At 46.6% G+C, this 16,325-nt stretch overlaps 2 protein-coding genes across 6 annotated transcripts in view; both read right to left on the bottom strand.

The window, feature by feature from the left end:
* ZNF865 (zinc finger protein 865) overlaps positions 1-15,804 on the bottom strand; it is a 31,212-nt gene extending 15,408 nt beyond the window's left edge. Inside the window, exon 1 of one of the 2 annotated variants that reach the window (XM_053260518.1) lies at positions 15,678-15,804. The gene's annotated coding sequence lies outside the window, so the exon portion shown is untranslated. Of the gene's footprint in view, positions 1-3,824; positions 4,110-15,677 lie in introns of those variants that run through there. The other variant, XM_053260517.1, reaches the window with a different exon arrangement.
* On the bottom strand, positions 6,498-15,814 carry LOC128329402 (zinc finger protein 619-like). 4 transcript variants are annotated; one of them, XR_008309640.1, is made up of 3 exons: positions 15,678-15,814; positions 7,166-13,084; positions 6,498-7,064 (listed from the first exon to the last, which is right to left on the bottom strand). XR_008309640.1 is itself a non-coding variant. In XM_053260520.1 (2 exons), the coding sequence occupies exon 2, from the start codon at positions 13,040-13,042 to the stop codon at positions 11,921-11,923; it is 1,122 nt and encodes a 373-aa protein (XP_053116495.1). In that variant the 5' UTR covers positions 13,043-13,084; positions 15,678-15,814; the 3' UTR covers positions 6,498-11,920. The 4 variants fall into 4 exon arrangements, 3 of the variants coding, with proteins under 3 accessions (XP_053116495.1, XP_053116497.1, XP_053116496.1); XM_053260520.1 differs by having other exon boundaries at positions 6,498-13,084; XM_053260522.1 differs by lacking the exon at positions 15,678-15,814 and adding an exon at positions 15,646-15,666 and having other exon boundaries at positions 6,498-13,084.
* Positions 15,815-16,325: the final 511 nt, after the last annotated feature.

The raw sequence follows: 16,325 nt of genomic DNA, 5'->3' as shown, positions 1-16,325 counted from the left end.
CAAAAATGCTCACCGCCCAGTACTGGAGCTCTCTACATATCTATCAAAGATTAAGAAATTTTATATACCGCTTTTCAACAGTTTCCAAAGTGCTCTACATAGGGGGTAAATGATGATTCTCTGTCCCCAAAGGGCTCACAATACAAAAATGAACCCGAGACAAATATAAGCAACAGCCACAGGAAAGATATAGGTGGAGAGGGACAGTTGCTTTCCCCCTGCTAAGTATAAGAGAGTCACCACTTTAATCATTAGCAGTACAGCACCTGTCCAGGAAAGCAGGATTGAGACAGAGATCAGGTGACAATAAGAGGGCTGATAAGGTGAAATCAATTCATCCAGAAGGGGGTTGAGACAGGGTTGATAGGGCTGGAAGGATGAAACTTTGGTTGGGATATAGCAGGGTTTTTTAACCTTGGGCGCCCAGATGTTGCTGGACTACAACTCCCAGAATCCCTAGACATGGCCTTTGTGGCTGGGGATTCTGGGAGTTGTAGACCAACAACGTCTAGGGGCCCAAGGTTAAGAATCCCTGGGATATAGCAATAGGGCAAATAACCAAAAGGAATATTGTGGAACGTGCATGTGCTTCAAGAGCTCCACAGCAGCTGGTGTTGTGGTGGCAAGCATGAATTGTCCCAGTTGCTAAGCAGGAACTGCCCTGGTTAGCATTTGAATTGGAGACTACATATGTGAGCACTGTAAGATACTCCCCTTGGGGATGGGGCTGCTCCGGGAAGAGCATCTGCATGCTTGCACGCAGAAGGTTCAAAGTTACCTTCCCTGGCATATCCAAGACAGGGCTGAGAAAGACTCCTGCCTGTAACCCTGGATAAGTCACTGCCAGTCTGTGTTCAATGGTCTGACTCAGCAGAAGGCAACTTCCTATGTTCCTGAGAGATCTGGTTCAGTCTTTTGTTTGAAAACTATGTTACTCCCTCCCAGCCTAGGACTGCTAACCATTTTCCCTAGGGGAATAGGATCTGCTGCATTAATTCAAGCACAAAAAGGCAGGGCTCCTGGGTATGATCCACAAGCCTGTTACTTGGCAGCTAGAGAGAACATTCTGCTCCAATTGCTAGTTGCCCAGAGACTGCAGAACTTAAGCAAAGCACACTCTGATCTCAGCCATTGGCCAGAGGATCAGGGGTACTGGGAAGTTGCGCCCCCTACTTTCCAGGAAGAATATCAAGCTAAAGGAGAAGACTAGCCTGGCCCCACTATCAGCCAGAGAAGGAACAGTTGCAGTGAGCTTGCTTCCCCCATCCCTGCCAGATAGAACACTTTGCTCCAATAACCAGTTGTCCGTGGACTGCAGAACTGATGTGTGGGTGTGTGTCTTCAAAATAAATGACTTGATTCATTGCTCATTCCCTCATGCACATCTGGAAAGGGATACCTTCCTCTCTGGTTCCTTCGTCCCCCATAAGGAGGGCACCTTTAAGTATCACCAAAATGCCAAGGAACACTCCCCATTTTTGCAAGGTACACTTTTTAAAATCAGGAACTGGCTGCTAATTCTCCAAAAAGGATCTTTTTAAACGATCATGCATAACTGAGGAAATACAACTGTGTTGCAGGACTGTGGCACTTGGAAGGACCACAGGGTAGGGAGTCATTTGACTGGCAGCACTCCTCTATGAGAAGTTCACTCTGCATGGAAGAGATACCTATCAGGAATAAGGCTGCAGTGGTAAGACAGTGTTGGACAATACAAGTGAGATCTTGGTAGGCAGACAGGACTAAACAGAATGGTCCAGGCTATATTGCATTGCATAGCGCCTTGCACCTGCTAATGACCAGCAGAGCAGAATTGGTCATAAGAAAATGCATGCGTTACTCAATGTGTACGGGTCAAATGTAGCTCTTCATGGTGCAAAATGTGGGTAACCTTGATGGAGCTGAGAGAAGATCTGGTATTGTGGTAGCAAGCATGACTTGTCCCCTTTGCCAAGCAGAGTCTGCCCTAGCTGCATATGAATGGGAGGCCACACATGTGAACACTGTAAGAAATTCCCCTCAGGGGATGGAGCCACTCTGGGAAGAGCAGAAGGTTCCAAGTTCCCTCCCTGGCAGCATCTCTAAGACAGGGCTAAGACAGACTCCTGCCTGCAACCTTGGAGAAGCCGCTGCAAGTCTGTGTAGACAATACTGAGTGAGATGGACCAATGGTCCGACTCAATATAAAGCAGCTTGAGCCACCTAATGGCACTGTGGGAAAATGCTTAACTAACAAGCAGAAGGTTGCAAGTTTGAATTTCCGCTGGTGCTATATCGAGCAGCAGAGATATAGGAAGATGCTGAAAGACATCATCTCATACTGCATGGGAGGAGGTAATGGTAAACCACTCCTGTATTCAAAATCACATGGATACATCGACTCAATGGCACGATCTTTCCTTTCCTTTATTTGAAGGATATGCAACCTGGCCATAAAATCTGGGTGAGTGAGGAGAATCAGAGGGAACATTTTAGATGCTTTAGCTGAAACATGAGTAGGGTAACTTCATACATCCCCTGCTAATTGGGCAAAGAGGCACCTTTTAATGTGGTGATTCTCTTTATTTAACAGGGGGAGAGTAACTGGCCCTATCCACCCCCAGCACAGTACCTTCACTGACTGTTGCTGGTGTCTATCTTGTGTTTTTTTAAATGTGAGCCCTCTGGGGACAGGTAACCATCTTATTTATTTATTATTTCTCTGTGTAAACCACCCTGAGCCATTTTTGGAAGGGCGGTTTAAAAAGCAAATAAATAAATAAATAAATTCATAAAGAACAGGAAATGGATTCATTGAGGATGACAACAGATACCAGGACACAGCTTGGATACAGAGCAACAGAAAGATACTGGAAATTATGCAGTGGGGAAATATGGACATTCCTCACATCAAGGAGAAGGAATACAAACGAGCTATGTATCTAGGGCCTGCTAAAAGGTGGGAGGGATACAGGACACTATCACTGATGGGGAAGAAGAAAAGATAATACTGTGCTACTGAGCAATAAGCACAGCAAGGAGGGCATACTTACGGAATTGCAAAATAAAGATGTGAGGTACATCTAGATGATCTGCAGGTGTGAGTAGAACTAAATTTAGGCAGGGATGGGTGGCCTTCAGTGGAGTTGGGATGACACAAGAAAGTTACCTCAATGATTTTAAAAGGCTGGGTAAAGAATTAACAGAATGGAGTATGGGAGGACCGAAAAAGCAGGGAGTGGGATAAGGAGAACAGGCTGAAATACTAAAGTGATTTGAAATACTGCAGCTTTGCAGTAAGCGAGAAGGTGGCTCAGCTTTGGAACAAGACACAGGGTAGAGCTATGGAGTTTACCTGAGCTTGTAAAAGGGTATGGAGTGGACTACAAGGGTAAAATACAGGAGTAGGATGGATAGAGAAAGTTGGGAGCAGTTACAGGCCTATAGGAGAGACACAGGCTATGCAGACTAATGGCTTGGCTCAATCCAGGACTGTGTTAGAATGTGAGATAAAGGAAGTCAAGACATGGGGTGATCACGACCTTAGAGGAAGTGCAGTTGCGATTGGGGTGGGGTTGAAATACTTAATCCAGGTATCTGACTGGGATCAGGCGTTACGATACGGGACCGAGAAGAAGGAGGGGCATACGCTGGTGAGAGGATACGCTAAGGGGATGCAGGAAAGGGGAGAAATAGGGGGTGAATTAGGTTTGCAGAGTGGCCAAGGGTGGGGCTAGGCAAGGGAAGGGGCGGAAGCTAACTTGGGGTGGGGTCTGGGCTCGGGCATGCAATGAGGTGTGGGGTACCGAACTATGGGGCAGGGCTGGCTCCAGGGTGACACTTACCGGTATGTGGCGCTGCCCCAGCCTCCTCCGCGCCCCAGGCAGGGGCTGGTCCCTGTGCAACGAGATTGGGGTGTGGGGGGGAAGCCCCCTGGCCCTTGCCTCGCCCCCAGGATACGCGCGGGGGGGAGTTTCTGGTCCTACTGGGGAGGGGGTAGGGGGGCCCCTGCCAGGCTGCAACTCGCACAGGCCCCGCCGGAACCGGAAGCCTCCCTCCCCAGGCAAGAGCGCTGTTTCCTGCCCTCCCCTTCTACCCACAAGGCCCTGCGCATTCTTCCCCCAGCTTCGCTTCCCAGAGCCTTTCGCGCTTGCCCTTCCCCTTCCCCACAAGCCCCTGCGGAAGCTGGTAGTTTCTCCTTCTCCACCTCCCCGTTTCTGCCCTTTTCCTGTTGCACTTCCATGCAATGCAAAACGAATGCGCTTCAGGGGAGAGCAAGGCAAGACTATACAAAGAAAGCGTTGCCGCCGAATTTGCAAAGGATTGCCTTTTTTTTTTCCTTCTCCATTGCCCTGGCGGGACAGACAAAATTTCTGCACGTAAAGCTTTTCTGTGGCTTTAAGGACAGAGATAGACAAAATTTCTGCATGCAAGGCTTTACTGGCTCTGTCTTAAGGGACAGGAGAGGAAGCGATGGGAAACGTCGTATTTGCAGGCTTTCTGCCTACCAGGCAATTGTTAAAGCACAGGAAGTCACAAGAAAGATGCGGAGTGGGGTGACCTCAGGAAAATGGGGTCATGGGTTGTGCTGTGGCTTTAGCATCACCCTGCCAGTAGAAAGGGTCTGTCTCGTTTTTATTCTGCCCTGATGCCAAAAGCTTAGGGTGATGTATATTGGTCATTCCTCTTATCTTCACAACAATCCTGTGAGGAAGGATAGGCAGATAAATGGTAAGTGTCCTAAAGTCATCCAGTGAGGTGTAATAGTTAAAACACTGGACTAGGGAGACCTTGCATCAAATACCCTATCAGCTGTGAAACTCAGTGGATGAACTTGTGCCAGCCACACCTTCAGCTGAACCTACCTTAAATTTATTGTGAGGATAAAATGTGCTTGGGGGAATGAAGAAAAAAGAACCATGAACATTATCCTGGCCTCTTTGGAGGAAAGCAGCATGCAAAGGCAATGCAGTGGAAACCACAGTGAGATTTGAAGTGGAGTGGGGATTTGAACCTGGGTCTCCATAATCCTAATCCAACTGTCTACCCGCTACATCACACTCACTTTCTGTATGGGATTACTATGGGGCAAGATTGGCTCTGAAGTAAGTATTGGTGTATGCAATAAACCTTCCCAACAGTGCTATACTCTGCAATGCTTACATTACATCATAAGTAGCAGCAGCATTACACAATAAACACAGTTTAATGGAATGCAGACTATCACACAGTACAGAACATGAAACAACCAGGAGTGTAAAACAGAAATTGTTTGGGGGCCCAAATTCTTCAGTGTTAGAATTCATTCATTCTAAAGTGTCAATCCCACTTCAGTTGATGAGCATCAATTTTATACATATAAAAAGAGTGCATGTCTGTGGATTCAGACTTTGGTCACCTATAGCAGGAAACTTCATTTTAGTTTATACAACATTCCCCTCAATTCTTGGCCACTCTATGCTACAACTTGGAAAGAAACTGGAGAATTTACCCTGTTGCACACAGTAGCAACCATTAATAACAGCACCTTTGCCCAACTATATGCATTGACATCTTGTGCCTAAAAGTGATTATATTATCTGTCATATGGCAAGCCAATGTGGTCTAGTGTGGCTTAAGAGTGTTGAAGCAGGTCTGGGGAGGGCAGGGTTCAAATCCCCACTCAGCCTTGAAGTGCACTGGGTGACTTTAGGTCAGTCATTCTCAGTCTCCCTCACAAGGGTTGTTGTGAGAATAGGGGGGTAACCATCAGTGTTCCCTCTAATGTGTTCCCAGATGTTGTTGACTACAACTCCCGGAATCCCTAGCTGCAATGGCTTTTGCTTGGGGATTATGGGAGTTGTAGTCAAGATCTGGGAATCCCTGTTAGAGGGAACACTGGTAACCCTGAGCTCATTAGGCAAAAGGTGGATTCAAAAAGTTATAAGGGTGGTGAATGCAAAGGGCCTGCTAAAGCCCCAGGGCCTTATGTTTTAATACCCTTACATTAAACAATGTGCATAGATTCATAACCTGTATCCATACATCTCAAAGTGGGGTATCTATGGTCACTCATCTCATTAAATTGTAATGATTATTAGGGGGATTAGTAGGGTTGTGAACATTTATGTTCAAAAATTCCTGGCACTTCTAGTAGCGTCGTCTTTGAGCATATGCATTGTTCTTTCACTTTGACAGAAAGCATTTTTAAAAAGAACTTCCTTGCAGAAGTGCAAGGAAAATGCCTCTCAGCTCATGCAGAGTATCCTGTGTCTAAAATATAATATTAAAAATATAAAGTAGGAAAATAATTAAAAGAACATACAGCTAGCCCCCCCCCCTCCCTTACATTTTTGTCTTCTGACTATTCGCTATGAGGATGTACCTTTGTACCCCACTAGAATAATGTCTGGTAGGAAATCATAGGAAGCAATGAACAAACACAATAGCCAAAAAAAATTGCCTGGCATCACTTTTTAAACATATAATTGACATTGAATCATCCCCTGTCCAGAAACACAGGAAATTTGAGATGGATGTTGTTTTTGAATTGTTTATTTGTTTCTGGATTTTAAACCTACCTAGCAGGCCTACACTTGGGCCCTTAAGGCAGCTTACATAATTTTGTACATAAAAATACATATATAAATACAGTAAACATATTATAAAAAGGGATAAACCAGAGCCTTTGGGCTTTGAATCAATCCAATTTTTATATTTCTCTTTGGGCTTTGTTGTGTGCGCATGAATATGGGATGGGATGTTTTCTTAGGGCTAAAAGTGGGTTACTTTAGTACCAGCTCTTCTCAAATGACACCTCTCTGTGTTTCTCTTCTGTTTGATACACACATGCATACTCATTACTTGACATCTGCAGCATCAAGTGACAATTTGCATGTGTGAATACCCCAACACTAAATGAACAATGGACAGAACTTTCCACCTCACCTCAAATACAATGCCACTAAATTGAGTCAGAAACCTATAGAAGGCTGCTTTCTCAGGTGAAGAGATCTCCCGAGCAAGCCTTCTGGGCTGCAGTTTTGAATGACATCTGGGGTGCTTTCTCAGGAGCAGATCTATGCAGAAGTTTCCAACCTGGGGGCCTCCAGATGTTGCTGAACTAAAACTCCCATTTACATTTATTGTAGCTGAGGATTATGGAAGTTGTAGTCCAGCTACATCTGGAGGCCCCCAGGTTGGGAACCACTACTCTAGAAAGCACCCAAGCCAGCCATTTCAAGTGTGAAAGTTGCAGGGACAATGATCCTTGTGGTGTCTATTCAGACACTGCAGGGAAACTTGTGTCTCTTTAATGAGGCACTTATTTCCCTGCAAGAAAACCCAAAAGAGTCCAGACTAGGAACCAACACTCAGGAGGAGGTATAGACTCGGCCAGCTGCTTAAAAGATGCCCTCAAGGGTTCTAAAAGTTGTTAGACTACACTCCCATCATCCCCAGCCATGGTGGCCAGTAGTGGGAGTTGTAGTCCAACAATATCTTGGGACCCAGGTTTGAGAATCCTTGTCCTAGGCCACATCCCATGAAAAAGCAGGTGGCCTGAACATATACTTAATGGTGCACTGCACTGGAAACAATCCCAAAACACAGCTTCCATAACTCATTTCCCTTATTTCCAGAGGTTCACGTCCCCGTGGATAGAAGAAAATAAAAAAGAGATTGGGGATCGTGTGTTTTCATCTAATCCTTCTGCAGCCTTCACCAGAGCCAAGAGGCCTTGAGGCCCTACTTAACAAAGATTCTGCTTGTAACAACCCAACTGTGCACTCAAGGTGGTCTCCATGGCAACAAAGATAACTTGGAGGCCTGGGCATATAAGAGAGCCCTGGAGGTAGTTCAAGGCAAAAGGCCGGCTCTGTCCCTCCCACTTGCATGCAGCTTGTTGAGAAAGAGCGAGGGAGCTCCTAAGATGAGAAGGGAGGCGATGTCATCAGATGGAAATGTGCCAGGCTGGACAACAGGGCCTGAATGAAACAGGCCGCCATGTTTTGCAATGCTAGTCAGGCTTTGGAGCTGAAAGAGATGCTGTTTTTATCCCTAGTGGCATAGGGGGCGGAGGCAGGGGGGGAATCGCTGGAGGGACAGACCTGAGGCAGCTATGCCCTGTCTGGTTTGAGCTAGTGGTTGGGAGGGGAACGTGTACAAAGTTAGCTTGCTTATTAAGCAGCTGCAATTTGCGCTACCACTGCCAACTACAGGGCTCCGGTGTGTGTGTGTGTGTCTGCGTGTGAATTTTTCAGAGGGATATTTTGCCCTTTCTACCCGCTCTCCTATAAAACCATCTACAGAGAACAGAAGAAATTGCCATGATAGTTAAGTGCTGTTAGAAACAGATAACCGAAGCAGAACCCTTAGAATCTTGGCTTTCCTTCAGAAACACAAAGAGGCATGATTCAAGCCCTCGTGTGGAGACTTTGTGTGTGTATAGACACCACATTGCCCATTTTAACTGGCCAATCTGCAGCACCCAGGGGGCACACACTCATTCTCACACACAAGTGATGCAAGCATCCTCTCATGCACATTCATTTCTTCACTCACACAGACAAAAGGCACACCACTGAAGCCTTCTGTGCTCCCAAGTTGGGAGGTGTGGGAGTCCTGCTAAAAGAGATTTTGCATGCTCAAATAGCTCTTTCCCCCGTGTAGATTGCATGGCCTACATCCCTGCCCAGCCTCCTGGCATCATTTGCTGTTTGGAAAGGGGTGTGTGTGATCATGGACCCACTGCTTGTGACTACAACTACAACGGCTGCCTTTGGTCACTGTGGCTGGGGATGGTGGGAGTTGTAGTCCAACAACATCTGGGGATCCCAGGTTGGAAACCCCTGGCTTATATTATTTGCTAGGATCAGGTATGCTAAATGAGGACAACCCTTTGAACATTAATCAAGTCCTCTATTCAAAAAATTTGCTCAGCATCAACTTTAAGCCCACTTAAAGAGCAGCCCCTGAAACAGAATCCATATGGCAGCAAGTGTTTGTGAGAAATGGTTCACCTTGCAGATTGGATTCTGCCACTTTGCGCCATGCTGCTGCAAACTATTGGCAGGGATATCTTGCAGTACCATGGAGAAAGCCACTCGATAGTGACAGATCCACACAGAGAACCACTGCACATAAATTCGGTTTCAAGCCACTCCTGCACTCACTGTTTTGGTTTTTTCTGAAGGGGATCTTGATTAGGAGAGGAATTTTAAGGAAGTCACATATTCAATTCACGTTCATTGCTGAAATGGAGATTCTAATTTGCACTGATGATTGTGAGAAAGGAAGCAAGGGAACAAGGCTGTGACCCTGGATACAGGTCCTTGATGGACAGTTGTGCAACTCAGCCCATGGGCAGATTTGAGTTGGTATTAAGTACGACAGCAGAAAGGCTGAAGGAGGGCGACTCATCCATTTCATTATATGCAGCTAATATTCATCCAGCAAATATATGCAAACTTATAGAACTCTGGTTCATAGTATATTGCAAAGTAACCTCTGTTCTGGGTTAATTGCTCATTTTGGAGTCTAAACACTTATTGTATCAAAACCCTCATTTTTGGCATGCTTCTTAGTAAAATTCACCTCCCACTTTGAGGTCATAATATTGATCTCTCCATCTGCAGGATTTTATGTACCTCTTAAATGTCCTGCATTGTGAGGGACATCATGCATTTGGTGAGGGCAGTGGCTTTTAAAGTGACACACAGGTCTCTCTAAGGAAGCATAGGTGAGGTTCAAGTTCGACATTCACTTCCCTCCCAGGTTGTCTGGATTGGGCATCAAACTAGTATAGCAACACTTGCTCGGCAGTGGTGGCCATTCCAAACCAACCACCTTGATCTTTCCTAAAGCTTTGTGCTCTTGATCTTAGAGCACCTTGTGGGGTCATGTAAACCTCTTTCCTTCCACTTCTTTAAACTTGCTTGGTTTTAAAATGGAAGGATGTAGACTGAAAAAGGATTCCTCTATTGGTCTGCCATGGCAGAGGTGTGCGCACGTGTGTGTTGAACAATTGCTTGGTCAGTTTTGGAAGGCTCACTGTTACAAAGTTTAAGAATCCCTCAGCTAATGGTAATTGTATATTACAACAAAGCTCCCTCCTCCATTGCAAGGAACCCTGGGAAATGTAGTTCTGTGATGGGCCTAGGCAGGGATTAGCATAAGAAAGACCCTGCTGGATCAGGCCCAAGGCCCATCTAGTCCAGCATCCTGTTTCACACAGTGGCCCACCAGATGCCCCTGAGAAGCCCACAGGCATGCCCTCTCTCTCTCGCTGTTGCTTCCCTGCAAGTGGTATTTAGAAGCATCTTGCCTCTGAGGTTGGAGGTGACCTATAGCCACCAGGTGAGTAGCGATTGATAGACCTGTCCTCCATGAATTTGTCTAAGCGCTTTTTAAAGCCATCCAAACTAGTGGCCATCACCACATGCCGTGGGCAGAGAATTCCATAGATTAATTATGCGCTGTGTGAAAAAGTACTTCCTTTTGTTGGTCCTAAATTTCCTGGCCTTCAGTTTCATGGGATGACCCCTGGTTCTAGTGTTGTGATAGAGGAAGAAAATTTTCTCTCTGTCCACTATCTTTACTCCATGCCTAACTGTATATACCTCTATCATGTCTCCCCATAGTTGCCTCTTTTCCAAACTAAAAACGCCCAGATGTTCCCAATCTTAGATCCTGAGATATAGTTGATCTACAGCACCCATAATTGCCAGCCACAGTAGCCAAAGACCATTTTGGCTGGGGATGATGAGAGTACATCATCCAGGGGCCCAAGGTTGGGAACCCTTGTACTCAGATTCTCTGACAGAGAATCCTCAGCACTCTCCCAGAACATTATCAAAATTCCTTGGGAGGAGCCATGACAGTTAAACCAGTTAATATGTGCGGAGGTAGATGTTGTGTTGGTACAACTGTCCTGTTCATTCTATGTCACACCCTTGGCACTTCAGAACAGGGTCACAGCCTAACACCTCAATCCTCAACACATGTATTTAAAAGTAAATCTGACTGATTTCAATGGAATGTACTTTTAAATCTGTGAACATAGAACTGAGGTGCCAACCTCACCTCATCTCCAGACGCTGAGAAGAAAGGAAGGCCAAAAAAAGGGAAGGCCAAATACACACACTCTGCCACTCGTATATCCCTTCAAGGCCTTCATTGCCTTCCAGACATGTATCAAAATGAGATCTAAGCCTACTCACGAGGGTTTTGCCTCACTCCCCAACACCTGGCGAAGAAGTGCAAAGCATACCCAGACTTTTTCACTCTCCTGCTGTCAAACTCTAGGCACAGGCACTAGGATGATTGGCAACTGGGGTGCCTGTGTTCCTTAGATAACCTTTCTCAGAACAACCAGGGGAGTGGGAAGGAGAGAAAAACAATACAGCTCTTTTGCATATGTTAATTCATTGAAATATCTGCAAATGTAAAATGCCTCATCGCACGGAGACTGATCTTAAAAGGAAACAAAACAAGCCAGGAAAGGGGCAACAAACTTACAGCGGTTTACCATGTATCAACATTTCATTTGGTACAAATGGAAGGGGAACCTACCTCTCCCAGCACCCATTCTTCAGGGAAACCATAAACAGCTCAAACCCCAGTTTCATTTGCTCCACCCACTTACAAGATTTAATGTGTGATGCTGTCCCTCCAATCCCCCAACAGCTCTGGATAGCATAAATACCATTGGTAGAAGGAGGGAACAGTCATAATTCCCTGCCCACCACCTGCATCCTCCATTCCTTGCTAATGCCCACCCAGAGACCCAATCATGGATATTTCAAGGCCCTCGACATTCTAGAGCAGTTCTAGGAAGGGGTTCCATGCTCTTCCTTGAAAAGTCTTGGTGCAGTTACAGAGATTTAAGTCCCTATAGGTAATTGCAGGACACAGTCCATTTCCCAGACTTTCTTCATCCCTGGAACCTGCAACATTTGCACATTTACGAGGGCTGGATCCCAGGTTTGTCTTCATCCTTTGTGTGTTCTCCCTCTGGTAGTTGCGACATGGCTACAGGAGTATTTCCTGTCCCGCCTTCGGCAGCTTCCCCCCAATGGCTGCCATCCCCAACCCAGTCCTCCACCGCTTCATTGGTCCAGCCACTCCCAAGCTCCTGTGTCCCCCAGTCACTGTCTGCCACCACTTCCGACTCCCAGTCTCCCGCTGTAGCCCAGCTGCCGCCACCCTCCTCAACGGAGCGCTGATAGTAGGTCTCGCGGGCATGCTTGCGCTTGGCGTGGCGGCGGAGGGTATTGCGCTCCGTGAAGCGTAACCGGCAGATCTGGCACTGGTAAGGCTTCTCCCCTGTGTGCACCCGCTGGTGGCGCAAAAGTTCGCCAGATTCCCGGAAGCCCTTGCGGCAAACCGGGCAGCTAAAGGGCCTTTCGCCGGTGTGGATGTGCTTGTGCCGCTGGAGGTGTGAGGAGCGTTTGAAGGCCTTGCCACACTCGCGGCACACGTACGGCTTGCTCTCCGAGTGGGTGATGCTGTGGCGCTCCAGGTCCGACTGGTACAGGAACGTCCGTAGGCAAATGGGGCAGAAATACAGCTGCCGTGGTGGGGGAGCTGCTGCCAGCAGCTCAGGCTCCGAGGATTGCACCTGCCCGGCCAGCTCCACTTCCTGCCGTGACACGGTGTGGGGCACCCCTTCGGCGTCAATCAGCACCAAGGACCCTTCATCCGTTGAGTCTCCCTCTCCCGACGGACCGTGATGCTTAGAGGCAGAAGAAGAGGCCTGCACATTGGACCGCCCCCCTCTGTGTCTGGTCAGCGCTGAATGCAGTTTTGGCCCCCACAGGGCAATGCTGTAGATCTCAGGGTGGGAAGGCCTGTCCTCTATGACCATATGGTTCTGGGGGATGTCATTGCTGAGTGGGGTCTGCACATAGTGGGCCCAAGGACCTGGGGGGCAGGTTTCTATCACCTGATTCTCAAGCCCGATGCCGCCACGGTTCTCCGCTCTTGGCCAACTACTCCCGCCGGGCACCAGCACCCGAGCCTTTGCCTGCAGCTCCGCTGAATGCCCATCACCCCTGTCGACATGCCACCTGTGAGATGGCTCCATTGGGCACCAGGAACAAGAGCGCGTTCAGCTACAGGGCCATAGCTGCGGAGACGGGAGAACAGTCAGAACGACAGAGAAGTCCACCACGAAGCGCCCCCACCCCAGCAATGCATTCTGTTGTCTTAAGACTAGTGCACAAACACTATGATCTCTGCATTTCCAGCCATGAGAACACATGGGAGTATTCGTTCCAGAAGACTAGCTGTCTTGAACCAGAGTGGCAAAAAGCATGGAGGCAGGCAACTGACAGACCAGAGGTACAATCCTCTGCAACATTTACTTGGGAGTAAGACCCACTGAACTCAGTGGAACTCGCTTACATGTAAACTTACACAGGACTAACCTTATAAACTAGTAATGAAAAACATTAGTTTTCTAGCATCAATGCTTGCCCAAAATTGGGTTAAAGCACCTAAAACAAATGCATAAATTGCATATGTATGTGTATACATGCGCATATACACATACACTTGCTCTGGGTGAAGCAAGTTTGAAATATACATAGAACAGTGAGTGTGGCTATGTATTTAAGCATAGATGTAATTGTGCACAATGTCTGTGGGCACATCTGCAGATTAGTCTTGGAGATTCTTACAAAGATACATAAAAGGATCATCACTTGTGGATGCAAATGTGTACATGCATATATCTGAATTTTATTTGTGAGCAACTGCATATGCAATGTACTAATGGCATTTGCACACAGGTCCACGCTATGTACGCGATTGTACACCAAATCCTGAAACAGGTTGTGTCTTCACTAACCTTACTTAACACTGATTAGTTGTCTTTAACCACCCCACCATACTCAAAATCAGCTTATTTAAAGAGTGAAGTTTTCCTCATGCTTTCAACACATGCTTATGGATGGAGAGGGGACCCTAAAGTCTATTAGCTGTTGCGAGAAAGCAACCAGAGATGGTGGTTATTCCAAATTAAAGAAAAAGGAGCACCAGGATGATAATCAGGCCACACCATCCACTCAAAGGGAGAAAGGAAATAGCAACTGAGTGTGTGACCCTGGCTTGTGTCCTTTACTCTGAAAGCTTGTGCACCCATAATTCTGCAACATTTATCACACTTTTGCAAGGCAGTGCAGTTTACAAATGTTAACAGGGTAACTAAATCCATATCAAATGATTAGGACATTGGAGATATATGCCCTAGAGCTGCCACAAGAGGCCTACATCACAAAACTGTAATTCCTAGGAGTTCTTGGGGGTTGCTATCTATTCCCAAGGCACAATGGAGTGAGTTACCTGCCGTAACTCACTCACCTGTCTCTTGGGAAGTAACTCTAGTCACTGCTTAGATGTGGATCTGCATCTGTCTAGAGGCAAACACGGTACAGCAACCAAACCCACAGAGCTTTAAATCTGAGTTGGTTCTGCTCTGAACCTCATTTTTAATTAGCCTCAGAAAATGCCAAATGGAACCCATATACATTTTACTGGTATCTCTCAGTAAAGTCCCAGCCTCCAAAAATAGCCCCTCCAGAGGCTGCTATTTCAGTTTTACAGAGATATATTGAAATACATAATATAACCTATTAGAGCTGCAAATGAAATCTTGCACAAATTCTGAAATGTGGCAACATTACAGAGGATCAATTTTAATTGTGAACACGTTTAAACGTTACTTTTGAAAGTCAAATTAGAGAAATCTATATGGTTTTCTAAAAAAAAAAAATACAAAACCCTTCTTCATTTGCTTTTCAGCACACTCAGACTAGACATCAAATAATCAAATTCGGTTCTATTGCACTTTTCCAGAACCCTCCAGTCCAACAAGCATCTGTAGCTGTTAATATTGAGGGTTAAAAATGAATGAGAATATAAATTCCAAATGTTGCAAGCAAATTTGAACTGGTGGAGGGGGGGGGATCACCACATTAATTTCATTTCTTTAATCTACCAAACTGATAACGATAGGAAGGGGAGAGCATCATGCACGCCCTTCAGCTAAATCCATGAGAACAAATTCCTGCCACAGCTACAATAGAATAGCCAGCTTCATTACTTAATCTGAATTGAGACTTTGGCAGCACTGGGGTGAGTGAATCTTCCAGAATCTAGTGACAGATTCTAGAAAGATCCTGAAAGAGGGGCCTCTTTGGTGTGTTTCATCTGGGACTGGTTGCACTCTATTCTGGGGAAGCCAGCACCTCTGGGCATGTGTCAAGTTGTCTTTCTCATCACCTGGATCATCACAAGCCCCCCCCCCCAAGCATTTGCGAGTTTGAGACAAGACAGATTGTTGTTTTTAAAAAGAGTTTCCAGACAGGTTAGATTCCCAACACCGTTTTAAAGAGGAAGCGGGGGTGGGGGGACTACACCGGTGAAATTCGTGTTTAAAAAGATGACTCTAGTCTGTTCTATTTATTACAAACGCAAAACGTCTTTCTAAGGAGAAGAGTTGGATATGTGGCAAGGCAATAACCTCTTCTCCATCCCATACACTGAAGACTAAGGCAGCTACTCCCATCCTCCTTGAGCCCCCAGCCTGCAGAGAAAAGCCTAAAGCATTAAGCCTTTCGCAATTCCGGCCCCCATTTCTGCTCCAGGCTGTGCTAGAGAAAAGGGGGGGGGGTTGATGCTACCCACCCAATCCAGGAGACACAGGCAACAGCTATTACCTGTTTTGCATTGTGATCTGCGGCAGCTGATGGTTTCAATGGGCCGGCGGTGGGTGGGGAGGAGATGAGCGTCCGGTGGGAAACCTCTCACCGCCCGGCCGCTGCAGAACAAAAGAACCTGCCTGGCCTGAGCTGGGCATCCGGGAGGCGCACGGACCCAGCAGATGGACCCTACGGAGAGGGCGATCCCTCTGTTCAGAAGCGGCTCCTGGGTCCCAGTGCCGACTGGTGCAGGCAAACATCCGTACAAAGGAGCCTGGGAAGGCGGCAAAAACAGAGGGCGAACAGCGAGCAAAGCAGGAACTCGTCGGGATTGCGCATTTGCGCTCTAAAGGGATGGCGTCTTACCCTTAAGGGTTGCATCATGAGAATGGGTATTTTCTCCCGGCATGACTTTTCCCATCACTGTGCAGCACAGCTGGGAGAAGCTGCTTCGGGCAAAAATTTTCCCTCCTGTGTAGCCTCCCCCACTTTAAAAAAAAACAAACAAACAGGAATCCTGCATGACCTTATGAGGATCCTTTACAAACCTGGCCCCCAAGCCATTTAGAGCTTTAAAGATTAAAACCATACATTGGAATTCTGTCATAACAGACAAGGCATTTCTTTTCTTTTCTTTAGACTCGCAAAATATGCCTCACCCAGTTT

This window comes from Hemicordylus capensis, chromosome 6, assembly GCF_027244095.1.
Source record: "Hemicordylus capensis ecotype Gifberg chromosome 6, rHemCap1.1.pri, whole genome shotgun sequence".
NCBI lineage: Eukaryota > Metazoa > Chordata > Lepidosauria > Squamata > Cordylidae > Hemicordylus > Hemicordylus capensis.
This window is presented reverse-complemented; position numbering and strand designations above follow the sequence as displayed.